This window comes from Sceloporus undulatus, chromosome 1, assembly GCF_019175285.1.
Source record: "Sceloporus undulatus isolate JIND9_A2432 ecotype Alabama chromosome 1, SceUnd_v1.1, whole genome shotgun sequence".
Classification (NCBI taxonomy): Eukaryota; Metazoa; Chordata; class Lepidosauria; order Squamata; family Phrynosomatidae; genus Sceloporus; species Sceloporus undulatus.
In genome coordinates, this window is record NC_056522.1 from 62,076,385 (window position 1) to 62,103,736 (window position 27,352).

Genomic DNA, 27,352 nt, shown 5'->3' on the forward strand with positions numbered 1-27,352 from the left:
CATACAAATCCCACCCGTCCGTCCCCTCAGTGTCCTGCTCTTATTGGCTCTCCTCCATCGCCTGCTTGGCGGAAAAATTGCGGAACTGGGGAAAGAGCGGGAAGGCAGGGGCCTTATAACGGGTGGGCGGAGTTACCGCCAAAAAGTTTCTATATGTTGCAGAGTTAACTCTGCCCAGTGATTCCAGTAGGTTCCGAGCAGCACTGCGCAGGCGCAGTGAAACCCATTTGTATGTATTCGCAGATGACCACTCGAAGAAATACTGTTACAGGTAAGCAACCTGTCCTTCTGTCTGATTTGCCTTGTTTTAACGTGGTTTAAACAGTTAAGATGGGCCTGTGCAACAGGTGTAAAAATTTGGAACAGACAGTGGACACCTTGAGCTGTATTTGTGACACTGGTGTAATTATTAAGAAATACAAAATCATGCATTTAAAACTCACTGTTCTTTTGCAACTTAATCTTAAATGATTTCAAGAGTGGCCCCTACACACACAAATGGAATTCTGTTAAAATTTACTCTTTGCAAATCTAAGGTGACAGACTTGCTATCTAAAATCAAGAAGCGAGGTGGACTCAAAGTAAGGGAAGATCAGCAGCAAGGCTTCTATGTGGATGGTTTGAAACGGGTGCCTTGTGACAGTTATGCCCAAATTGAGAGGCTAATGGAACAAGGTACCAAAATAAGAACTACTGCTTCAACAATTATGAATGCCACCAGCAGTCGGTCTCATATGCTCATCACCATCCAGTTCAAACAGGTAGGATGAAAAACATTTTTTTTTTAGTTCACATTGTCCTGCATCAATATCCATTTTGTACCTCTTGTGGTAATCTGTATATTATTGAGGTTTGTGATAGATTTTAGCCAAGAAAAATACACATAAAACATGCATATTTGTAAAACACGTGTAATCAAAAATGTGTACATTTGAACAAGGATACACAAACACTTTGGGTAGTGAGGAAAATGCGTAAAGAAAATAATGTAGTAAATAAACGTGTGTAAAAATATACATAAAGATGTTCATAAATTTCTGTATATGGGACAAGAAAGTATAGATTTCAGTATAGCTCTAAGTATGGGAAGAATGTTTGTGAAAATCCAAGAAGCACAGTGAAAATTGGACTGGATGGCCCTTGTGGTCGCTTCCAAGTCTATGATTCTATTATTCACATCTCTAGTTGTGGGCTGGCAAAACCTGGCAAGTATTATCAGAAGTATTATCCTTCCATGTATGTATTATTAAAATAGGGAACTATTTTATCAGGCTGTGGACAGTCATCCTCTGCAATACGTGATGTAAGTAGAACATACAAAGGTTTTGGGTGCATCTACACATGAATGGAGAGCTGATGGCCTGGTGAAACCATAGGGTGAGGGAAACATGGGTCCCTCCAAATGTTATCAAACTTCAGCTTCCATCAACTCTAGCTTGCATAGCCAGTGATAATGAATAATGGGAACTATGGTCTAGCAATACCTGGAATGTGATATATTCCCCATACTTGCCACATAGGGATACATAGGGATACAACAAGCCTTGCCCTCATTGTGGTAGTTTACTAATGCAAAGTGTCACCAAGGTACAAAGGCTGAGTCTGTATTGTAGTGAAGACAGTTCAGCTATCAAATATTGTGGATTTGACTTCACTTTTGCTAAAATTATGAACCATCATGAAACTGGACATTAAGTAGGCTCCTACTCCTGCAACAGTTTCCTTCTCCTATAACTCTAGGAGAAATTAGACCAGGTCTGGTCAATCAAGGATCCAGCTGTATTTGGGGAAAGAAATTATTTTCGGTACCTCTCAACCCGATATAATTGTATTTTAATTGTATCATGTTTAATCCTATTTTAAGAGGGGGGGTTGAGACATAATATTGAATGTGGATATTTTAGTGTGTTGTGAGCCGTTTTGTTTGTCTCATCACAGAAAAGTGGGATAAAAATAAAAGTTTTATTATGTATTATTTACATAAAAGAATCTGAAGACAATAGGAGCCTGAGCCATGAGCTTATACATTTTAATATCATTTGCCAAGGTTGCCAAGTCACTATGCAAATGATGTGCTGGGGGAAATTCCATCAGGCTAACAAATTCATTTTTCTCTATAGCCTAGGTGCCTCTTCCAAGGTAAGCGACCTTTCCCCAGTCCTTGCTACATGACCCCATTCCCCAGTGCCTTGGCCTCCTAGATAACAAAATATACCATGTAACTTTCACAGGGTCAGCTTCTTGTTTTAGACAAGCAAGTCCAAGGCAATACAAAAGCATTCTGCTGCGTTAGCCCATCGGAAGCCATTTTAGTTTCTCCTTTAAATTCATAAATGAAGATACAGGAAAGAAGAAATGGCTGCTAGGGGTATACAGGGGCAGTAAAGAATTCCAGGACTAAAAAGCAATGATCTTGACCTAAGTAAGTAATAGGTTTGCAGCTGTTTTGTGTCCTTGATACGTGGGATTGCAATGTCATTTTATTTGTGGACCAGCACCCAGTTTTGCTTTGTCCCTTTGTATACAAGCACATTTTAATCAATGTACATTTGATCATTTATCATCATATCAACATTTGAAGTGTGTTGGATATACTGTGTACAATTCACTAGGAGTGTGTCTTTCACAGATGCGAGCCAGTTTAGTTCATGACAACACAAGAAGCAGGGCTTGCACAGGTGAATTTCTCAGTGAGTTCTGTCCCTTGTGTTCCTTTCTTGGTGCTTTTTCTTTCAGATTTTCCTGAGAGAAGACATCACTAAACAATCCCTTATAAATCTGGTGGACCTGGCAGGAAGTGAAAGGCAAAAATCCTCAGGATCAGAAGGAGACAGACTAAAGGAAGGGTCACGTGTAAATCTGAGCTTAACCACTTTAGGAAATGTTATCAGGTACAAAACAGATTAGGACCCATTTCTAAATCACCATCAGAACCTCAGTCTAGGTCAAGGGTGGGCACAGTGCAACCTAGAGGCTGCATGTGGTCCCTGGGACTCACTTTTGTGGTATCTGAAGTCCCTCAAGCGGTCTCCCAAAGCCCCCTGGCCACCCAGTTTTTTAAAAGACACTATTTTGAAGCATTTCTTTTTGTTGTAGTGCTCTGGCTGAGGCTGCCATGGGAAAGAAAGTGTTGCATGTCCCATACAGAGATTCAGTTCTTACAAAACTCTTGCAGTCTGCTTTGGGAGGAAATAGCAGAACTATTATGGTAATGTGAACTTTTGTTGTTGTTGTTGTTGTTGTTGTTTTTCACTTAGATGATAGGGATGTGGGGGAGAACGTACATTTTGCCTTATGTTCCTCATGAAACCTGTATTCCACTTTTCATTCCTGAGAAAAACAACCAAAAAAATAAAATTACATGAAAACATTTCATTTGCGTTGGTAAGCTAAGCAGGATCAAGCCTGGTTAGAACTTGGATGGTAGACCACTGGGTAATAAACCCCAGGAATATCCAGGTACTTCTAGGAAAGAGTGATGCTGGAAACTTTGAAGAACAGCTGCCAGCCAGAGTTGACAATGTTGGGCTAGACAGCCCATGATCTGACTTAATATAAGGCAGCTTTTTATGTTCCCTTCAGAACTAAATGCATACATTTCATATACATCTCACATATATGTATATGTGGGGGGGGGGGGGGGGCAAGGGAGGACAACTAGAATTCTGGTAAGCCAGTGGATCATGCTGAAGCTGTTTTCCTATTGATTTCAGCTTCCTGGCTGGATACATATAATGTTTCAGCATCCATAGAAATAAACTAGAGGGTAGGCAGGAGAGAAATAAATGTGAAAATGCAAGGCACTGAGAAAAACTCCTTAAATTGCTCTTTGTAGTAGGGAGGTTTATAACTGTGCTTTCTTGATCAGTAGATGTGCTTAGCCTGACAGAGAACAGGTGGAAAATAGATATTTTCACCCATAGCCCACCTGCCAAAAAACATGGTGCTGGTTGTTCCATCTAGGAAGAGGTCATTTTTCTCCAGCCTCAGCTACTAGCCAAGCATTGTTTTGGGAACTTCCTTAGCTGAATGCTTAGCATCTTGCTCCACTCCCTATTGTACATCTTGAGCCTTTGTCATTTGGACATCTGCTTGCTATTTTTCTTGGTCCTAATATATTCATGTAACTTAATTTTTTTAAAATTTGTATTATTTTAAAATATATTGCTAGCTGCCTTGAGTCCTATTATTGGGAGAAAGCAGGATATAAATGAGTGTGATAAATAAATATAAATAACAAATAAATCTGAATTTCTTTCCCACACCCCTCTATAGACCAGCACCAAAACTGGATTTTTTGCCTTCTGTACCAAAAAAAGTTGTAGGGTACTATGTATCTATGCTTTGATTGTGAATTCCTGCATGGCAGGGGATTGGACTGGATGGCCCTTGTGGTCTCTTCCAATTCTATGATCTATGTACCTTAACTGAGGGTTGGGAGTTTTGTTATACTCTACAGACTACAAAATGTCTTGAAATCACGTTGACCAGCATGTTCTTTCTATTGATACATACTGGGCAATATTTCTGTAGTGAAAGGGAGGGTAGGGTGTAATTGGGTCAAAAGGATTATCAATTACCAATTCCTACTCTAACCATTCTTAACTAGAGAAAAAATAACCAAAATGAAAATTAATTCTTGTTTAATGCACCTAACACTTCCACAGATTGCGGCTATTAGCCCAGCAGACATATCTTACGAGGAGACATTGTCAACACTACGGTATGCTGAGAGGTACAATATTTTCTCATCTTATATGACAAATGATTGGATTGGGGCCAATGATGGGACAAAGCATTCATATTATAGTAAACTCTCATTTATTTGTGCACACAAACCATTCTATAACAGCACTTGATCTCCTGTTGTCATCCAAATTTATGCACAAACTTACTTCTAAATTAGGACTTAGGTAATTTTTATATATTCAATTAAACCAGGCTGTTCTAATTTCCAGGCCAATTTAATCATAATAGCACAATTGGCATCCAATTAAAGTTGATACAGGACTGGTTGCCAGATATTAATTTTCAGTGGAAAGCTCAAGATAATTTAAGAAGACAGATAAAGCAAATGAATGAATGTTAACATGAATCCCCAGACCTGGACATACATTTAATTGTGTGAAGTCTCTCAGAAACCTTGGTTTTAAAAATCATGGTAACTTTTCCTCTCCCACACTCTATTTCCTCCCAGTAATCTTTCCACAATGTTTCTCATTTAAAGGGAGAGCAATTGGTTGTCAAAGAGATTTCTACCAAAGGGCCTATAAAGGACAATTACCATCGGGCTGCCCCAGGAAACTTGGGTTACTCACTGTATACCTTAATAACAAGATAAGCATGGAATATCACCAAGCACCACTCTTGTTTTACTATAGTTTTGAGGAGAAGTTGGTATGAAAAGACTGGGAAAGGAGGAGGCAAGGATGATAATAGGAATGGCCTGTGAGAATAAAAAAAGGTGGGGAGAGAGTTGTGTCTTCACCAGTGGAACAGTTAATTCTTTGTGGTGGCAGGTCAGCTCTTTAAACTGGAACCTATTACATCTGTCACTTCAAATTATGGTAAGCAAGACCTTCTGTGTTTGTGAGCAAGTTTTGCTTATTTTACTGAGTGCGACTTGGGTTTCAGTTCCAAAAATCCTTTCCAGCAACAGCATGGTTGATTTTCATGCTTACTGAGCCAAGGTGAGAGGTAGGGCTCATATGGCTAGACTAATCAATGCACTACAAAACTTGTGTCCATTTCACAAAATCTTGCTTGTTTATCAGTCACAAGTACAAGTCATGAAGACAAAATGTGAAATATTCAACTATTGTACTGAATCAGAAAAGGAACTGATAAGTAGTGCACAGTGTGAGTTAAGCTTCACATTCCATGTTATGCCTCAATAAATGAGGTTAAACTGTAGGTATAACATATACCAGGTACTGCTCTCTTTAGATATTCATTCTAAACAGGTATTCATAGAATCAAAGAATCGTAGAGTTGGACAAGACCATAAGGGCCATCCAATCCAACCCCATTCTGCCATGCAGGAAATCACAATCAAAGCATCCCCGACAGATGGCCATCCAGCCTATGTTTAAAGACCTCCAGGGACGGAGACTCCACTACACTCTGAGGGAGTTTGTTCCACTGTCAAACAGCCCTTACTGTCAGGAAGTTCCTCCTAATGTTGAGGTGGAATCTCTTTTCCTGGAGCTTGCATCCATTGTTCCGGGTCCAGTTCTCTGAAGCAGCGGAAAACAAGCTTGCTCCATCCTCAGTATGACATCTCTTCGAATATTTAAACAGGGCTATCATATCACCTCTTAACCTTCTCTTCTCCAGGCTAAACATCCCCAGCTCCCTGAGTCGTTCCTCATAAGGCATGGTTTCCAGACTCTTTACCATTTTAGTCACCCTCCTTTGGGCACGCTCCAGTTTCTCAATGTCCTTTTTGAACTGTGGTGACCAGAACTGGACACAATATTCCATGTGGGGCCTGACCAAAGCAGAATAGAGTGGCACTATTACTTCTCTTGATCTAGACATTATACTTCTATTGATGCAACCTAAAATTGCATTGGCCTTTTTAGCTGCCACATCACACTGTTGACTCATGTTCATCTAATGGTCTACTTAGACTCCTAGATCCCTTTCACATGTAGTCTCGTTCAACCAGCTGTAGCCCATCCTGTATCTGTGCATTTCATTTTTCTGCCCTAAGTGCAGTACCTTACATTTCTCCATGTTGAATTTTATTTTGTTGGCTTTGGCCCAGCTTTCTAGTCTATTCAGGTCGTTTTGAATGTTGATCCTGTCCTCTGGAGTATTAGCTATTCCTCCTAATTTGATAAGTATGCCCCCAATTCTGTCATCCAAGTAATTGATAAAGATGTTGAACAGCACTGGCCCCAGGACAGAGCCCTGTGGGACCCCACTGGTCACTTCTCTCTAGGATAAAAAGGAGCCATTGTTGATCACCCTTTGGCTTCGGCCAGTCAACCAATTACTAATCCATCTAACAGTTACCTTGTCTAGCTCACATTTTACAAACTTGTTTGCAAGAATGTCATGGGAAACCTTGTCAAAAGCCTTACTGAAATCAAGATATACTATATCCACAGCATTCCCTTCATCTACCAAGCTGGTAATTTTATCAAAGAAATACAACCTTCACTGGCAAGTGCTAATTATGCCAACGTGATTATTGAGCATGGGCCCTATGTCTGTTGTTCCTACTGCAGGAAATTGAGGCTCCAGGGCTAAGCAATGTTAAAAGCCATCAGAGCATCTGCCTTTCCTTCAAGTGCAGTCATTTTTTGTTAACTTTAACAGAAAAATATCATATTCTCTTTACTTTATTACAAATATTCTAATATAATTTCTACATAAAGTTTTGGATGTGTTTGAATATAACATTTAAATCAAATGTGCTACATTAGATAACGTTATTTAGAACACTGAAAAATTTTCCGATTTTTCTTGTTCCAGAAAACACACATCTCTGCCACTGAATATAGAAATCAAGCTCTGTCTGTGAAGGCTAAAATTTACATTTGCAAATTCAAAGTCCGTATTGTTTGGGGATGCTCTAATGGCTTTTAAAACTGTAAGGCACTATAGTTTTTAAATACAGTATCCTCCTAGCATTCCTTTAACCAGGGAAAGAGGAGTAATGAACAGGAAATTTAATTTAAGGGTGTCTGTAGTTGCAGTTTTCTTCATTGGCTAGAACAAAATTGCTTAGCCCTGGATTCTCATTTTCCTGCAGGAGGAACAACAGACTTAGGACCAACACTCAATAATCATGTTGGCATAATTATCACCTGCCAGTGAAGGTTATATTTATTTGGGTTCTCTTTCTTGATTCTGCAAAATGGTAAAATCATTGTTTTCCCCTCCATTTTTCAACTACCAGAACGAAAAAGATAAAAAACAAAGCCGTGATAAACACAGGACCAACTGCAAAGCTGATAAATGAGTTGAAGGCAGAGAATTATAACCTGTTCTCCAGATTGTCAAACCTTGGAAATTCTGGTAAAAAAGTGGAAGATGAAACAAGTGAGTGTATTATGAAGTAAGAACATGACATTTACTATTAAGAAGGACTGCATTTTTTAAAAATAGCTCCCATTTTCTGCGAGTGGATGGAAAATGATAACAGTTTGGATCCAACAATATTTAGTACAAGACACTTTCACTCACATAATGAGAATGCCCAATTTCCACTGCCCTCCAACTGCAGCCTTGCTTACCACATCCTCTGACTCTCTGAAGCATTTCTCAGAGAAGGACTGTGGCACAGGATACTGCAGTAGGAAGGCTCATCACCTGCCAACAGGTCTCTATGAATGGTTCTTGAAATCCCTTTTGTTGTTTTTAAGCAATTACCAAGGGTAAGGTAAAAAGAAGAGGAATAAGAGCTAAGATAGCTTTATAATTAGCTCTCACACATACAGTATGCAAGAGCTATATAACCCGTTTGGGGGGAAAATAAACATCTGTATGTATATGTATAATGTATGTGTGTAGGAGAAAGCAGTCTATTCCGCTGTAGAGTAAGTTACTATCAGGAACTTATTCATAATATTAAGTCAGAATTTCCTTTCTTGCATTTGAATCTATTGATTCAAATGAATCCTAGAGTAGCAAAAACAAAAACAAGCTTGCTGCATCACTTACATTGACATCCCTTCAGATACTTAAAGGTGGCTGTTGTATCATTTCTTGGTCTTGTCTTCTCAACCATCCCTCACAGGGCTTGGTTTCCAGACCCTTGTCAGTATCCTTCTCAAATAATGATGCTCATATAAAGTGAAAACAATATACTCCAGGTGAGGTTTGATCAAAGCAGACAATGAACTATCACAGGCCAGGCAATACGAACAAAGTGTATTGCAACATTTGCCAGGGCCCACTGAAACTGCCACGACATAGCCTCCCCAAGAGCAGTACCCCTGCAGCAATCAATTTCTCCCTCACATGTATGGGTGTACCTAGTGGTGGCAGCACTGTAATGGCACATTATAGCACTGCCACTAAATAAGCATATGAGCAGATGCCAGAGGAAGCCTGTAGGCTCTCCCATCCATCCCTGGATGTGTCATTTGTGAGCAGGATTTACAATGACAGGTCCTAGCCCCTTCTGCACCACTATTGGCAAATTCATGATGGAGTGCAGGAAGGGAAAGTTGAATGAGCACTGTCCCATGGGGCTCAAGAGGTGATGGGGGCAGGGGGGGGCACTGAGACCAGGGTGCCCAAAGCCCACATGCAAAATAACTATCAAATACTATAAAATGATGCAGACCAGCAAACGTATAATGTTTCCTCTGGTCTTCTAGCCTCTCAGAGTGTTCAGTCTGTCCTCAAAGGTGGCACCTATGTAAAAGGGCCAATAACTGAACAATAGTTAAGGTATATAAACAATGAAAGGTAACCAAGTTATTCATTCAGCTATAACAGGGTCACTTGAAGAGCTCTAAGGGTATCAGCCATAGAAGGCAATGGTTGTACAGACTGGACAAATGGAAACTCACATGATCGTGGTTGCTTGGACATTATGTAAACAGTCTGGACTCCCTGGTTTACATAAGAGCACAGATCTTGAAGCATTCTCCAAAATGCTGGTTGAGCCTTATACCTAGGCTGCATCTGTAATGTGTATCTATCGTGCAACCCATAAACATGAAGCAAATTTACTTGATGGGTATTGAATTTGTATACATTCTAAGTTGGAGCACAAAGAAGATACCAAATTAATTTTTGTCCATTTGTTCTTATATAATAGAAGCATGAGGTTAAAGTTTATTTAGGAAAAATTCATCAGTACTCAAGAATGTTGTTTCATTGACTATGTCAGGATGTATTTCTATGAAGACTGTTTATAAAAAGCCTAAAGTGAAAATGTCACTAGTTAAACCTGTGGGACTTTCTTCCCCTCCTCTCTGACCACAGCTCTCTGGGTCAACCAAAAATCACCTATAAAGGTGCTGTCAGCCTTCAAGACCTGATTTTGGGTGTGCAGGAGGTAGCTACGGTGCTGGAGAAGAGTGCTGAGGATTCTGTGGACAGCCAAAAAGACAAAGAAATGGGTCATAGGACAAATCAAGCCTGAACTCTCTCTGGAGACCAAATGACTAAACTGAGGCTGTCATATTTCGGCCACATAAGGCATGACTCATTAGAAAATGCAACAATGATGCTGGGGAAGTCAGAGGGCAGTAGAAAGAGAGGAAGACCACATGTCAGATGCATAGACTCAATCAGGGAGACCTTGAGCCTGAGCTTGCAGGACCTGAGTAGAGAGGAAGAGGACAGGGCTGCCTAGAGTCAAGACTGACTCGAAGGCAGTTAACAACAACAACAAAGAGGCAGCACCCTTGGCATGCCTGTACTCACTAGTTGCTAGGCTGCAAGTCTCTTTAAGAGTATATGGATAACATGTACTCATGTCATTTTCTGTTTACTCGGCTTTGTCACACATGCTTTCTTCCTGCATCAGTTAATCTGAGGTTGTAGTCTGCAGTTATCTCTCTCTTATTTTTTGAAGAGCACCAAGAAATTTTGAGAAATCCTTAGTATTTGTAAGCTAACCCTGGTTTATTTCTCTGCTAAGCCCTTTATGTGAAGGGGTGTGCAGGACTGGTTGTTGTTCACATTCTACTTGCAAACACTAATTACTCTGCTTCTGAGATTTTGGCGGGTTACAGACCACCCGTTTGGGGCGGCCTGCACCCGCCCCTTTCCCCGCTGTATTGGGGCCTCAGCTGCCAGACCGACAGCCTCCAAGGCCCTGATCCGCCTCTTTGCAGGCCGTGGGGAAGCGGCAAAAGGCCGCTTCCCCGAGGCCTGGAAAGGGGTGTCCTTGGGGCTTCAAGCCCCAAGGACACCCGGCGATGGCAGGGAGGAGGAGAAAGGGGCCACTTGGCCCCTTTCTCCTCTGCGTCACTGGGCGCAGCCATGTAAAGGCTGCGCCCAGTGACGCAAACCCCAGAAGGAGCTCCATTTCGGAGCTCCTTCTTATGCCGCAGAAAGGGCGCTGTAGGCGCCCTCACGCGGTGCAAAGACGTCACGTCCGTGCCGCCTCATTTGGAGGCAGCGCGGTTGTGATGTCATAATGGCGGCGGCCATGTGGAACAGCCACTGCCATTTTGTACGGACTCAGTCCGTGCTAGGGTTAGGGGCGTCTGGAAGAGACACCCCTTTCTAACCCTAGCACAGACTGAGTCCGTCCTAGGGTGCCCGTCTGTAACGGGCCATAGTATTAGTGTATATACTCATGTATAAGTCTAGAAGTTTGAGTAAAAAAATTGACTCCCAAAACCTGAGTCGATTTATCCATGGGTCAATGTAAGTACCAGTGATGTCTGCTGAATTTTGTAAGTTGCTTGGTATCATTTCCCTTTGCTTCATTCTTTACATCCTTTGTACATGCCTCTAAGTTTTACTCTTGACTTATCCACAGGTCATATCAAAATCTTGGCCCAAAAAACTGTCTTCAATTTATACATGAGGTTGACCTATAGTCAAGTATATATGGTATATCCCTGGTTCTCTAACAAAGAGTGCCAGAAGTATCATACAGACCCTGGTTCTCTTGAACTCTGCCACTGGAAGTGCCCAGTTGTCTCCAGCCATTTTGTTTTAGTTTGTAGTAATCACATTTGCTTCAAGATTTTTTTTTTCACTCTTTCTAGAAGAGCTCCGTTGTTTACTCGCTGAAAATGAACTGAGGATTCAAGCCATCCAAGCCACGTGGGAATATCGTCTGGAGGAAGCCCGGAAAGAATGGGAACAACAATATGCTGCAGTTACTCAGGTCAGAAATGCCAGACGTTATATGTCCAACTCCATCAACTCTGTCGCTCAGCCATGAACCTCCAGATGTGTTGGACCAGAACACCCATCACCATGATTATTAGATATGCTGACTGGAGGATGAAGGGGGTTGTAGGTGAACACATTTAGGGGTGAAGAGCTTGGGAAGGGCTCCTGAATGTACCTTCTAGCTTGTCACTATGGGAGAAACATGCTGGACTAAATAACACTTTGATCCAAGAAGGCAGCTTTTTAGTTTTTAAAATGTATGTTTTAAATTTATTTGTATGTTTTGGGGACTGCTTTCAGAGCAAAGCAGCATATCTGTAGGTCCCTGTGCAAGCCTCATTCTTGTTCTCTTTGTTCTTTTCAACTATCTACTGAAAGCGACACTCAAAATTTCTTCTCCTTCTTAAAGCAAACAAGAGAGAGCTCTTTTTGCTGGAGTTGGGGGCAGGAAGGCTTTATGTATAAGTTGGACCTCTCTGCCTACAGCAATTTATTAGACTGAGATGAGCAATGTGTGCTTTTAATACAATTTATCTATATTCCTTACTATGAATTCCATAACAACAGATATGCTATAGTTTTTGTGAGTTTTTGGGGCTATGTAGCCATGTTCTAGAAGAGTTTATTCCTGATGTTTCACCAGAATCTGTAGCTGGCATCTTCAGAGAATGCTGAAGATGCCAGCCACAGATACTGGCGAAACATCAGGAATAAACTTTTCTAGAACATGGCCATATGGCCCTAAAAACCCACAAAAAACTATGGATGTCAGCCATGAAATCCTTCAAATTTACAATAGATGTGCTACCCAAGCACATTTTGTTAGATATAAAATGTTGCACCTTGTTTGAGCAACAGTTGTGATATCTGTGTTGTAGTACTGCTGAGGACAGATGTGAGGACTGAGGGAACAAATGAAAAACAAAAATCCGAGAATAGTAAATTGTGCAGAAAAGGAGCTTTCTATCATTAATAGCTGCCAAAAAAACATGTCTTTAGGTATGATATAGTTGGACAATTTACCAAGCTGCTCGTGCATTTTCCCATCTATGGGCAATATGATAAAAGGATGGAAAGAAATACTTACAGGGTTTCAGGCAAACTTAATATTTATATTAAATTCCTGATTTTATTGTATGCTTCCTTGAGATCCTTGGATATTAGGGGAGATATAGATATTTTAATACAGTATAAGTAAGTAAGTAAGTAAGTAAGTAAGGAAGGAAGGAAGGAATTGTTCTCAAATTTACCTTTGAGCATTTGTCTAGATTTTTTTATATGAGTAAAAATCGATGGAAGACCATTTGCTTTGAATGTTTTCCTCTCTTACTGAATCCTTTGTGGAAGGAATGTATGTTCTGTTTATTCCTGCACTTGGCACAAATTCTTGGTCTTAGAATTCTTTATTTCTAATTGTATAACTTCTGTATCAAGCTCAAGTTGGTAGACCTTCTGGATGTAGTAAACAAATACATTTTTAAAAAAACAAATATAGTAAAACCTGCAAGCCTGATGTTTACCTCTCACTACCATGCCACTGATAAGCAGAATGTGTTCAAATGAAGTTTAATGAATTCTTCCATAGGAGAGATGGATGATGGTAACATTACCTTATCTTGTGAATATCAATGAAGACCCTCAGCTTTCAGGAGTTCTTAAATATTTCATTCAAAAAGGTATTATATTGTTTAAGTAATGCATGTCTGATGCCAAAATGAGCATTGCATTATCTGATTCTTAAGGACCAGCAATATAAGCAATTACATTCAGACTAAAAATAAAAGAAACAATGAGCTTATCATCTAATAAGTAGGGAGACTGGATGTTTAGCTCGGAGAACAGAATATAATACTTGACTGGAATATATTTTTCCTTTCTAAGGCCACTGTCACATCTCATAAGAGTGACAGGAATGTTTTAGTTCAGTTTCAGAATTTTACTACCAAATGAGTCAAAATGTGGAAATTAGAATTTACAACAATACAAAGTTTGTATTTTTTCCATTTGTTATAAGTAAAATTAATTAATAAAAATAAAATATTTTTTTGAGGAAAAGTTGGTCTACCAAGTGTCAAAAACTACTTGGTGGTTTGGTGCTCCATCTTACTGAACATTTGCTAAACTAATTTAGCAGTCTGATTTCTGCCAGCTGTCTACTCATAGTCCCTCATCGGTAGTCTGGGAGCAATGGGGGTCAATATAACTGGTTCTAGAAAACATACCAAAGTACATGATGAGAAGATGTAGCTCACTGTAATATTTCCGAAGAAGACCAAAAACAAAGACATTTTTATAGGACAAGCTCTTTTTTTCAGGCTCTTCTGATGTTGGCCAATCATCCTCAAATGCAATAACCCTCAGAGGTTTGGGGTATGTATATGAACTCAGTGCTTTTCCATCCTTCATTCCCAGGAAAATTGCAGGAGCAATATGGTAGTTTGATTTTAGTTTATTTCCATAACATTAGAAAGGCAGGCGATAAAAAGGAATGTAATAACTATTCATCAAGTTAGCACTCCCAAAAATTATTCTCACTCTCTGACACTAAACTTGGATAAAAGGACTCTGCAAGATAATCTAGTCAAAGCTTTCTCTCTGGGTTTAGTTTGTACTAATTCCACATAATTTGTCTCAGACCATCTGCTCTTTTCTCTTAGACCTGGTAGTCCAACATGCATGGTGGCACACATGGTGAAGGCTGTCTCACATCATCTTTGTCTTCCTATACATGAGGTTGCTAAACTCACTATACACTGCTACCTCGGGTTACGAAATTAATTCGTTCCGCAATTCCTTTCGTAACCCGAAAATTTCGTATCCCGAAACACTTTTTCCATTGAAAATAACTAATGCATTCTATGACCTCAGACTGAACCTGCAACTCAAAACAAAGGTACAATAGAGGCCTATTAAGCTAAGTACCCTACAATACAAGTTGCCTGAGGCACCAAAGAGCTTAAGAATGACTTGCAGGTCCATTCTAAAGTTTCTAAAGGATAAAGAAAAAAAGTTTTTTTCTTATCTTTGATGGTTCTGGCATCTCGGAGTGAGGCAGGAGGAGGAGGAGGAGCTCTCAAATCATCACAGCCATGACCAAAGAACCCCAAATCTAAAAAAGCAACCCCATGGTCACACTCTCTGGCCCGCATCAAATCAAGGCCAAACTTGCAAAACTCACACCCCACACCCCACACTCTCAAATCATCACACCCATGACCATACCACCCCAGAACCCAAACCCAAAGGCCAGAAACCCCAAATCTGAACATGCAACCCCATGGTCAGGCCCATTCTAAAGGATAAAGAAAAAAAGTTTTTTTCTTATCTTTGCTGGTCCTGGCATCTCGGAGTGAGGCAGGAGGAGGAGGAGGAGGAGAGGGGCAGCCCAAAAAGCCAAATTTAAACCAATTCAAGCAATTTAACCACTTCAGCCAATTCAAGCAATTTATCCAATTCAAGCAATTTAACCAATTCAGCCATGTTAGCCAATGCAACCAATTTAACAAAGTTAACCATTTTTTAAAAAAAAAATTGGTGGTTTTTTTAAGGGTCACCTTTTTTTTAAGGGTCACCTTTTGCCTTCTTGGATGACGGTTCTCCCTCTCTAGTGAAGAACTGGTCCAAGGATGTCTGCTTTTGCCGGCCCTTAAGCAGGTTCTTAAAATGGCTAAGGCAGACATTATCAAAATGGGCAATGGCATGGCTGGTGAGCACCTTCTCAGGGTGGTGCTTCTCCACATATGAAGACACATTGTGGAATTGCCGCAAAATGTCTTTAATTTCTGCCGTTGGCAAAAATGCCCCCACAGCCTCCTCCTGCTGGCCCCTGTCGAAATGGAGCACGTCCTCATCCACGGCCGAGTGTTGCATGGCCGCCAAGGCCTTCAGGTCCTCTGTTGTCAGGTCCTCGCTGTGCTCCTCGATGAGTTCCTCCACGTCCTCGTTGTCCACGTCGAGTCCCAGGGACCTTGCGATGGAGACGATCTCGTGCACCTCTTCTTCTTCACCTGGCTCAGCACCCTCGGTCTGTGACCCTTCCAAGGAAGAAGCATCAGGCCACAGCTTCCTCCATGCAGCAATCAGGTTGCGCCTGGTGATCTCCTGCCAGGCCAAGTCCACCATCTTCAAGCACACGACGATATCAAAATGCTGCTTCCAGAACTCTCGAAGGGTCAGCTGTGTGCTCTCCGTCACATCAAAACAACGCTTGAACAGGTGCTTGGTGTAGATCTTCTTGAAGTTGGCAATCACCTGCTGGTCCATGGGTTGCAAGAGGGAGGTCGTGTTGGGTGGCAGAAACTGGACCTTGATGAAGGAGAACTCCGCGAGGATGTCCTTCTCCAGGCCATGCGGGTGCGCAGGAGCATTGTCCAAGAGGAGGAGGCACTTCAAGGGCAAATCCTCTTCCTCCAGGTACCGCTTCACTGTCGGGGCGAAGACACTGTTGATCCACTCCACGAAAAGGAGGCGTGTGACCCATGCGCGGCCATTGGAACGCCACATCACTGGCAACCTGTCCTTCTGAATGTTGTGTGCCTTGAAGGCCCTTGGATTTTCAGAGTGGTACACCAACAGGGGCTTGACCTTACAGTCCCCGCTGGCATTGGCACACAACGCAAGTGTGAAGCGGTCCTTCATAGGCTTGTGGCCTGGCAGTCTCCTCTCCTCCTGGGTGATGTAGGTGCGGCGAGGCATCTTCTTCCAGAAGAGGCCCGTCTCGTCGCAATTGAACACTTGCTGCGGGACGTAGCCTTCCTCCTCCACCATGGCCTTGAACTCGACGACGAATGCTTCGGCGGCCTGGTGGTCTGCGCTGGACGCCTCGCCGTGACGGACGACAGAGTGGATCCCGGTCCTCCTCTTGAACCTTTCAAACCAGCCACGTGATGCTTTGAAGTCCGGGGTGGCTGGCTCCTCCTGCGAAAAAGTTCCTTCACCTGCCTCCTTGCTGGCCAGGTCTTCGAAAATGGTGGTGGCCTTCTCACAGATGACCGAGGTGGTCACAGTGTCCCCGACTCGCTCCTTTTCCTTAATCCAGAGGAGAAGCAGGCGCTCCATCTCCTCGTGCTTCGGTGTCCTCTGCTTGGCAATCGTCGTCACGCCTTTCGCTGGAGCCACAACAGCTCTGATGGCCTCCTTCTGCTTGAGGACAGTGCCAATTGTCGAAGGGTTTCGTCCATACTCCTTGGCAATGTCCACCAAGCGCACGCCCCTCTCGTGCTTGGCGATGATTTCCTTCTTGTCCTCCAAGGACAAGGGAGCCCTCTTCTTTTTCTCACCGCTTGGCTTGGGAGCCATAGCTCAAGCCTAAAAAGGACAAAAGGCACAGGCACTGAGCAAAAGCCACAATTGGAAACCACCCCCACCCCCATGGTCACACTCTCTGGCCCAAACTTGCAAAACTCACACCCCACACTCTCAAATCATCACAGCCATGGCCAAAGCACCCCAGAACACAAACCCATAGGCCAAAACCCCCAAATCATAAAATGCCACCCTATGGTGAGAGTCTCTGGCCACATGTGACCATGGCCAAAGTTTTAAAAGTCACACACCACACTTTGAAAACAGCAGAGCCATGAAGAAAGCAAAGCAGCAAATGAAGCCCAGCATCCACAAATCATAAAATGCCACCCTATGGTGAGAGTCTCTGGCCACATGCGACCATGGCCAAAGTTTTAAAAGTCACACACCACACTTTGAAAACAGCAGAGCCATGAAGAAAGCAAACCACCACCCCACAGCAAAGCATGCTCACACCCCACAAGAAGAAGGTAAAAATCCATCCACCTACCTGTAGAGAAGTTCCTGATGGCCGGTCTTGATCCGAAGAATACACCTGGCAAAGCCAGAACAAGTCCAAAGGCAGAAATCCAGAACAAGTCCAAGCCTGCACTGGAACCACGAGTTAGAGCTCAGAAGAAACTCTTCCTCAACAGTCCACAAGGGCAGACAAAGGGGGCAGATCAATGGAAGCTGGCTTTTGTTTCTGAAGCAAGGCCACCCCCCCCAATTTCATTAGCCAATCCAGATGATCAGCTTAATTTCTCAAGCCAATCACTGCTGCTAACGAAATTCAAAATTCGCGCCAAAGCTAACCCTAACCCAGCCCCCTTAGCTTTCCGTTAGCCCTGGAAAGCCTATAGCTGCACTTTGCATCGTTTGAATTTCACGCCGAAATGAATTTCGTAACCCGAAAAATATTTCGTAACCCGAAACAGTTTACCCCCAATCCAACTTTTTCGTATCCCGGAAATTTCGTAACCCGGTCATTTCGTATCCCGAGGCACCAGTGTATAGGGAAAGTGGGAATGCAGCATGAAGCTTGAAGATGATAATGCTCACGAAAGTAGAAGGACAGAATACAAAGAAATGGAACGGTTTCCAGTTGGCAAGGGGAGATGCATTTTCTCATGCTATTTGTTTAACTTGTATGCTAAAAATATATGTAAAGCAGGATTAGACTCAGAAGAAGGACATAAACATTGGAGAGAAGAAAATCAACAATCTATGATATGGAGATGACATAATAATATGAAGAGAAAATAGCAAAGGCCTGGAACAATTGCTGAAGAAATTGAAGGAAGAAAGCGCAAAAGCAGGTTTACAGTTGAACATTAGGAAATAAAAATAATGACCACAGATGTTTTACACAGCTTTAAAGCAGATGATGAAGACATTTGAACCAGTTAAAGAGTTTCCATACCCTTAGCTCAGTCATTAATCAGAATGGAGACTGCAGTCAAGAAATCAGAAGGAAGGTCAGCTGTGAAGGAACTAGACATGATCATGAAGTGTAAAGATACTTCATTTAATATTAAAGTTAGGATTGTCCATGCCTTCCTATTTCCCATCTCTATGTATGGTTGTGAAAGTCTGATAATGAAGAAAGCTGATAGGAAGAAAATCAATTAATTTGAAATGTGTTGCTGGAGAAGAGTTCTACAAATTCTGTGAACTGCTAAAAGGATCAATAAATGGGTCCTAGAATAAATCAAGCCTGAACTCTACCTGGAAGCCAAGATTACTTGAGACTGTTGTACTTCAGTCACATTATGAGAAGACATGACTCACTAGAAAATGTCATCTAAAGCTTGGTAAGGTAGAAGGCCATAGGAAAAGAGGAAGACTGCATTCCAGATAGATAGACTCAATCAAGAAACCCATGGCCCTGAATCTTCAAGACCTAAGCAGGGCTGGTGATGGTAGGGTGGCTTGGAAGTCTCTCATTCATGGGATCACCATAAGTCAAAGTCAACTGGACAACAAATAAGGAAAACTACCAGCCATAAAGAGGTCACATCCTTTCCCCCGTTTATCACATTTGCTCCAGACCATTGGTCAATCTAGGGCAGTGCTGTCTTGTAAAGGTTCTTCAAGGACTCATGCAAAGAGTAGATAAAGACTGGCCCTTGGACCACACCCATCCCCTCAAGGCTGTTGTTGAAGCCCTCTGCACCTTCAGACTTTCAACTGGCCCTTTTACGGCCAGAAAAAGAAGCATGGAAAGGAAGCTGAGGGGAAAAAGGAAACTGGCAATGTTTAACATTTTTGTATTTGTTATAACTAGAAGTGGATTCTCCCCTTATTTTTGGCAACTCAAGCAGCCTCCAGAGATCCCAGAGATAGACAAGTGCCCCTTGAGCCCCCACAATTGCCCACTCCATTTAAGAGCTCTTTCCCAGACGTGGGATCTTTAACTGGGGATGAGCCATGAATACTTCAATTAATCTTTGGGTCTTCCCCTCAGGTTCTCCTTAAATCTTCCAAACAGCACCTTACCAATACCTTGTATATATGATCACTCCTCATCTGCAATATTCAGTGCTCAGAAAAATTACTTTTTAGTCTATTGCTTCTAGGCTAGGCAATTTTGGTAGTCCAAAAATATTTTTCTCTCTCTCAAACTCTGCCTTTATTTCATAGAATAAAAATACTTATATTTTAAACTGGGATAGGGTAGGGGCATTTTTTATAATAGATTTTGAATCTATTTGTCTTCCTCTCTTTTAGCATTCTGGATAAGCATGCGACATTCACAAATACTGATGGCAAAGTTACAATAACTCCTCGTGATAAGTGTAAAGTCATTGTTAATGGGGTTCCCATTGTTGTGAAAACTAAACTACAGCATCTGGTGAGTTGGTTATTAGTTTTAATTAATTTGTTAACAAGTTCCCCCTCCTCCAGCATGCTTCCAACTTTATGTCATTAACAGCAAGCTAGTGAAATGTTAGGCTTTTACATTTGCTAACCTACTCAGAAAGCTGGGTTGTAAAATGGGCCACTTTATTAAAATCTTTAAATTTAGTTTTTCTTTCACGAGAGCTGCAAAAGCGGGGGGGGGGGGGGACCTAATGTGGGAGCAGCTGAGGCCAGTAATCTTCTCCCAGAACTTCCCTGTAGTTTTTTCTGGGCAAAACGCCTCTGTCCTGAAAAGAACCCAAAAGCTGGATGGCTCCCTGGCCAGCCTGCATCTGGAACTCCAACCTGACAGTCCATTGCTCAACTCACAGGACTTAAGCGAGGATATCGGTCCAGTCCCAATGAAGGACTCTTTCCCCACCTCTCTTGTCACAAAACTTAAGGAGGCAGTTTCAGAGGCCTATCCACCCAAAAGTGGTGCTATAGGTGCTCACCAAAATCCTATACTATATCTCCCCCCAATACCTGCCAAGTGACCGCTTTTTTAAACCATCACCCTAGCCAACTGTCAAAGTTCTCAAACAACAGTGTGGGGTAGGCAAAACCCCCATGGAAAGCGGAGAAAATTCCTACCTAGGCCCAGAGCAACCATCTTGGCCCCCTCCCCACCCATTCTCCATCATGGTGCAGCATGCTGTATACTGAACTCTTACCCAAAAGGTCAGCAAATGTGCTTCCCCCACTGTAGGCTATGCTAACAAGGGGGAAGCAAACATGATCTGCATCAACTAAGTTTTTGCCATGGGCAGAAGTGTTAATGGTTCACCTAACTACTTTTCTTATCTGGAATTATAAAAGCACATCTGAGTTTGAGGAACCTGGTGTCTTTTGAGAGGAACTGAGAAAGGTAAATAAATAAAGAAATCTCGAACTCTCTATAGTTTTAAGAAACACCTAAAACAAAAGCAGGCTAATATTTTTGTGAACACCACACTGACACACAGCAATACTGGTCATATTATGGCCTTCCATGGATTGGCCAGCTTCCTTGCAGTGTTCCAGGCGAAAACAGGAGCCCTCAAAGGAGCCTGATGTTATAGGACATAAAGCAGGAGACTTCCGAGTAAATAATTTCTCAGTCAGTGTCTAGAAACTGTAGTACATGCACTGGTAACCTCACAACTCGATTTCTGCAATGCGTTCTACATGGGGCTACCCTTGTGCCTAGCCCAGAAACTCCAATTAGTACAAAATATAGCAGCCAGGTTGGTCACCGGAAAATCTAGGAATGACCATATTACACTTATTCTGAAGTCACTTTGCTGGCTGCCTATTGGTTTCTGGGCACAGTATAAGGTGTTGGTTATTACCTTTAAAGCCTGGGTCTAGCCTATCTAAGGGATCACCTACTTCCGTACAATCCACCCCACACATTCAGCTCCTCTGGGAGGCATCTATTACAACCTATCAAATCCAGAATGACTGCAGCCTCCCAGAGGACTTTTTTCTGTAGCCACTCCCAGAGTGTGGAAGGTCCTGCAAGAGGAGATATGTCAAATTACCAGTTTAGATAGCTTTAAAAAAGCTCTCAAGATGGATCTCTTCTGGCAGGCCTTCACCAAATAGAATCCCTCAGCCAGATAAACCTCCCATCACATTTCACATATTATACCTCATTCAATCTTTTTGTAAAATTATTGTGATTGTTAGTATTATTTTAATAGACTAATTTTAATTTCAATGTGTTTAATCTTGTTTTAAGGGGGGAGTTGAGGATGTGATATATATTACCATGTATTGTATATCGAACTGGTTTTATATGTAAGCCACTTCAATTGTTTCCTAATGGAAAATCCGGATAGAAATACATTTTTATTATTATTTATTTGTTATAATTTGCTCTGAGACCAGACTGAAAGCTTTGATGCTCCACTCCATCACAACTCTATCCCATCCTACCAGGTCTTAAAGGGGCAGGCATTTGCCTTGGAAACTAGCACTTCTCAATCTCTTCAAGAGCTCTTTGACAGGCAGCCATACTGGTATTGGAGCACTGATTTCATGGTTTGTTGACCTTTTGAAGATAGGTAGGTTGGATTGGCGCTGGAGTTAGGTTCAGGGACCACTAGTACTGATCCAGGCTCGAGGATATTGGGAGTCCCTAGTACCTTTAGCTCTGGGGTGTCTTAACTCCACAGTGATCCAGTGGTGGTAACTAAGACACTACTGAAATCCATGGTCATGACGTTTCCTGTTTAACAGGAAACGTCATGACCATGCCCTAGAAGACAACTCTAGATGGCGTGGCTGGGCTGTAGACAGCTGACAAACCACAAGTCAAATAGGTATGATATAACATAAAGGAGAATAAAGTATGTTTCAAAATTATATTTAACTAATATGGGATAGAGATTTATAATGAACTTATAATGCAACCATACAAGGTTTCAACAGAACAAAGATTATGAATGAAGTTGCTCTTAGGACTTGCATTGCAAGTATTTAAGTTACATTTTGCTCAGAAACACTGAAACAACAAAGAGTCTTCTGCTGGCATATTGAAACTTTAAACTGGGCTCATGAATAGTTTTGGATGTTAGTACAGTATTGAATAGTGTATTTTCAAAGATTAGCAGCCCAAGCCTGTTCTAGTTTAGATTCAATGGTACACAGTTTCATTTAGGATGTACTTAGTATTTATTGCAAGTGGCAGAGGATAAAGACTGAGAGTTGCTTTTTAAAATCCACATATTGAGTTTGTAGCCAAGGAGTTTTGAGCTAGGAATATTTTCTTGGTTCAGAGTCACTTAACAACAACACAATTTCGTTGCTGTCAAGACCAAGTTTTTGTCATTGCTGTCAAGACCAAGGCTCTGAAAGCAGAATAGTCATTATACTTAACCGTTAATTGTGCAATAGAAACAGTTTCAACAAGCAATATATACTCATTCCATCAGGATCGTATTATTTTGGGATCAAACAGTGCCTACCTCTACATTGGTCCTCCTACAGATCGCACCAGTGAGGATCTGAGCAGATATGATTATGATTTTGTTCAGTCAGAGATGGCAGCTGCAGAAGGCTTCAGTGTAGATAAGCTTGGTAAGCATTAAGTTACATGCATTCTGTTTTTATACATTTGGTGTCCTTAATTTATTTGTATGTTTTAGTTATTGTGCATGTATTAATATTTAATTGTAAGCAGTTTGGGGTGGGGCAGGGCAAGATTACTTGCATATACTACTATTATATCTCAACACATCTTTCAAAATGGAGAACATAGGTGCGGGTGCATGATCAAGACTTTTGTCTTACTGGGCTCTATGTGTGCAGAATGCTGTGGGGATCCAGTGTACTGTCTGATTTCCAAGTACTTACTTTGGGTTGCAAGTCAGTATATTATAGTCAATTGAGTGTTGGACTAAGACTCCGGGAGACCAGGCTTCCACTCAGCAATGGAAATCCACTGAGTGATCTTAGGCCTAAGAGGAAGGTAACAACAAATGTCCTCTGAATAAAAATGGCTAAGAAAACCCTTGGAGAGGGTTGACATATGTTGGAGTTCACTTGGAGGCACACAACAACAGCAGCAGCAGCAGCAAAAACAACAATAAAAACAACTTTGTATACCACTGGCAGAATTGATTCTCTCATATCTACACACATAGCCAGTCTGTTTTGGAGGGCAACATAAACTGAACTGAACAAAAGAAGAGACTAGTCCCTTCTCAAAAATTCTAAAATTTCAGTGGGACAGTGGGGAATAGTAACAGAGATTGGAGGGGAATGAAAGAGGCAAGTGGAATAGAAGATGGAAGTGAACAAAAGGCCCTGCATGCATTTGGCCCTACTCCAATTTTATTACTGATATTTTTCCTTTGGTCCTTCCTCCAAGATGGCATTCATCCTCTTGCCATTTTTTATTCATTCACCATAATTGAACTGAAAGTTAGCCCAATGTGTTTAATGATTCAAGGGTATTGGAACCTGGAGCCCAGGTAGCGGAGTGGTTAAATGTCTGTACTGCAGCCGCTCACTCACAAACCATAAGGTTGCAGTTTAATACCAGCCAAGGGCTCAAGCTCGACTCAGGCTTGCATCCTTCCATGGTTGCTAAAATGAGTGCCCAGATTGTTGGGGGCAATTAGCTTACACTTTGTAAACTGCTTAGGGAGTGCTTAAGTGCATTGATAAGAGGTATAGAAATGTACTTACTATTGCTATTAGATATCCCATTTGTGTGTCCATCAAGATGTTCATTCGCTCATATACATTGTCCATAAAATGTGCACCTTGTACAAAGTGAATGAGTAAGTGTGCACCTACCTGCTTCAACCAAAGAAATGGTGGTTTAGTTTGTGTGATCCTTATACACACAAAGATAGGGATAGAAAAGAATAATTCAAACATAGGAAGTTGCTGTAGAGGGGAGAATGCTGATCTAGTTTCACCACTGCTGTACATAGTAAATGTATGGTCTGGGGAAGTGGTCTGCTGCTGTTCATGAAGCTTCTCTCTTATAGTCTTTTCTCAGCCTAATTCCCTACACTATTTTATTTCCTTTTCCACTGTTGCCAATCTTTATATGCATACTAGTCATATCTCAATTTCTCTTCCCATTCCTCCTATCCCCAATGAATGAATGTGTCAGTTTTGTGCTCTGTCCAATTCTTAGCCCAAAGCTGATGAAATATTATGTGTGATTTCATATCTGGGGAAGAATGTAGTTTCTTGTCATTTCTGGTTTTACCTTTAAAAACATCAGTTCCTTACTACCAAAGTATTAACAGGAACTGAATACAACTTCCTGAAGGGAAGTGTTCATGTGAGATTGTTGCTCATTATGCACACAGACATCTGCTCTTGATCCAAGAAATTGTAGTCTTTCCTTCATAAACTGTTTCTAAGTGCACTATTTCTCTTTTTCAAAATGAAACTAGCCATACCTCTCTACATTGTTCCTCCTAAAGCAGGCCTGTGTTCAGTGGAGACTGGTGGCTGTGTTATCAGTGGAATGAAGAATCTGCTCTGGTTTTAATTCAAACATTAAAGGAACTGTCCAAGTCTCAAACCTATTTTGGGGGTTTAATTCAGCACCTTGGATAGTTCTTTTTTAAAAATCTGGGTTGAAACCTAGAAAGGATCCACCAATTCATGGGCATCAGTTAATAGCTTCCACTGCCTGCATTTACTCTTTTTAAAAAATACCCACCAGCATGGATGTGCAACCAATGCAAATGTTGATACTGATTGCCAAACATCTGTTTATCATAGTATTTTTGATGTTTCTCAGACTGTTTTTGACAGATATCTCATGAACATCACAGCAAAAACAGAAAAGTTCTGTGGCACCTTAAATGCCAACACATTCACTCACTGTGTTAGATGCATGAACTCTTACCAGAATGTCAGACACATATACAGTACACATGATTCAGATTGGGATGGTAAAAAACAAGGCCAAAAAGAAATTAAAAACATAAGGTAGTGACAATGAGAATGCTTAATGTCACAAGCACCGTCAGTCATAGTCAATACCTTCTGGCCTTGTTGTCTACAATCTCACTCTAATTTTGAATAAGACTGCATGCATCTAATGCAATCGGCTATTGAGAGCTCAGGTAGTAGTAAATCTGTAATTAAGCTGCTACTGAATTCTTTGTTGGTTTTGCTTCAATGAACACAAAATGAAAAGACAGAACAGAAAACTTATCTTTGCAAAACATGGAGCTGGAGAAACTTTTAATCATACTGGAAAAACTGCCTGCCTTTCAATAACAGGGTAATGGGTTACATCCCATTTGGATTACTGTAATGCTAATAATAAATAATACATTTTTATTTCTATCCCACCTCCCTGACAGGATTGAGGGGGCTTACAGCAAGAATAAAAATACAACAATACAAAATAAAACCCCTTATCCCTCCTACATGCTGTATGTGGGTCTGCCTTTGAAAAGTGCTCAAAAACTTGAGTTCACCTGAAGAGCTGCAGGCAGGTTAATGACTGACACAGGCACATAACTCCCTTGTTACAATAGCTTCATTGGCTGCTGGGCCATTTTGGGGCACAATTCAAAGTGCTGGTTTTGATCTATAAAGCCCTATATGATTTGAGCCAAAACTATTTGAAGGACCGTATCTCCCTTTATGAGTCAATTAGCACTCTAAGATTTTCAAGAGAGGCCCTTCTTTCTGTCCTGCCATCTTCTCAGGCTCTTTTGGTGAGAACAAGGGAGAGGACCTTCTTGGTAGCTACATCCAGACGTTGGGGCTTGGATGGCTCCCTCCTTGCTCTCCTTCCACCAACAAATAAAAAAGTCCTATTCTATCAGGCTTTTAGAAACTATGATGGGCTGTGCTATTTTGCTGGTTTTAATTATTTTAATTTTACAATTTTTCCTACATTTTATTGATTTTTTTGTATAGTTTGTAGTCTGTATTGCTTTTTAATAAGTTGCAAGCAGCTTTGAGTTCAATTATTTTCGGAAGGAATATAAATGAATAAAACACACAAATACGAATAAATAAATTATTTAGTTCCACAATTGTGAAAGCTTTGCTTGTTTAGAATTGACACTAAATTTCATCTCTCAAAGGTGTGGTAAACAGGAAGGATGGCAAGCCAGATCCCAGTGTCCTTGCTGTCTTCCATGATTATATTAAGTTAATGCCCTTGGTTGCTGAAGCAAATCAGATGAGTGTTGAGCTGAAGAAGGTATGTTTAAATGAATGCATATCTAATTGTGTATTGCAGGGCTGGAGTTGCTTTGTATGTTGGGCAGAACTCATAGTACATGCAAAATTATTAATTCTGAGATTCAAATCAGTCCAGATTAAGGATAGATGAGAAACAACCGGTGTATCTTTCTTCAGGGCATAACACCTTTCCTATAGCACTAACAATGAACTTGCAGGGGATTAATGAGAACCTAAAATGGATGCCTTTTTCAACAAAAAAGAGCCATTTTTAAGATCAGAGTGTATAGTGCTTTGAGTGCTGGACTAAGATTCTGAGAGTCCAGGGTTCAAATTCCTCTTCAGCCATGGAAATCCATTGGGTGACCTTGGCCAAGTCACACACTCCTTTAAACTAAGAGGAAGGTACAGTCGCCCCTTCTTATACACGGATTTTTTATACATGGATTCAATCATCCACAATTTGAAAATGTTCCAAAAAAGTATAAATTTCAAATACCAAACCTTGATTTTCCATTTTTATAAGGGATACCAATTTGCTATGTCATTATATTTAATGGGACTTGAACATCCACGGGTTTTGTTATCCACGGTGGATCTTGGAACCAAACCCCAGCATATACAGTGGTACCCCGGGATACGAATGCGCCGGGTTACGAATTTTTCGGGATACGAAAAAATCCCATAG

General features: G+C 41.3%; 1 protein-coding gene across 1 annotated transcript in view; it reads left to right on the forward strand.

Moving 5' to 3' along the window:
• LOC121924976 (kinesin-like protein KIF28P) overlaps positions 1-27,352 on the forward strand; it is a 103,897-nt gene that overhangs the window by 12,727 nt on the left and 63,818 nt on the right. The window contains exons 5-15 of the mRNA XM_042456602.1: positions 537-761; positions 2,737-2,891; positions 3,097-3,208; positions 4,668-4,735; positions 7,910-8,052; positions 11,691-11,812; positions 13,406-13,496; positions 14,136-14,190; positions 19,834-19,957; positions 22,923-23,067; positions 26,565-26,683. Coding sequence (XP_042312536.1) covers positions 537-761; positions 2,737-2,891; positions 3,097-3,208; positions 4,668-4,735; positions 7,910-8,052; positions 11,691-11,812; positions 13,406-13,496; positions 14,136-14,190; positions 19,834-19,957; positions 22,923-23,067; positions 26,565-26,683 — 1,359 coding nt within the window. The remainder of the gene's footprint in view (positions 1-536; positions 762-2,736; positions 2,892-3,096; positions 3,209-4,667; positions 4,736-7,909; positions 8,053-11,690; positions 11,813-13,405; positions 13,497-14,135; positions 14,191-19,833; positions 19,958-22,922; positions 23,068-26,564; positions 26,684-27,352) is intronic.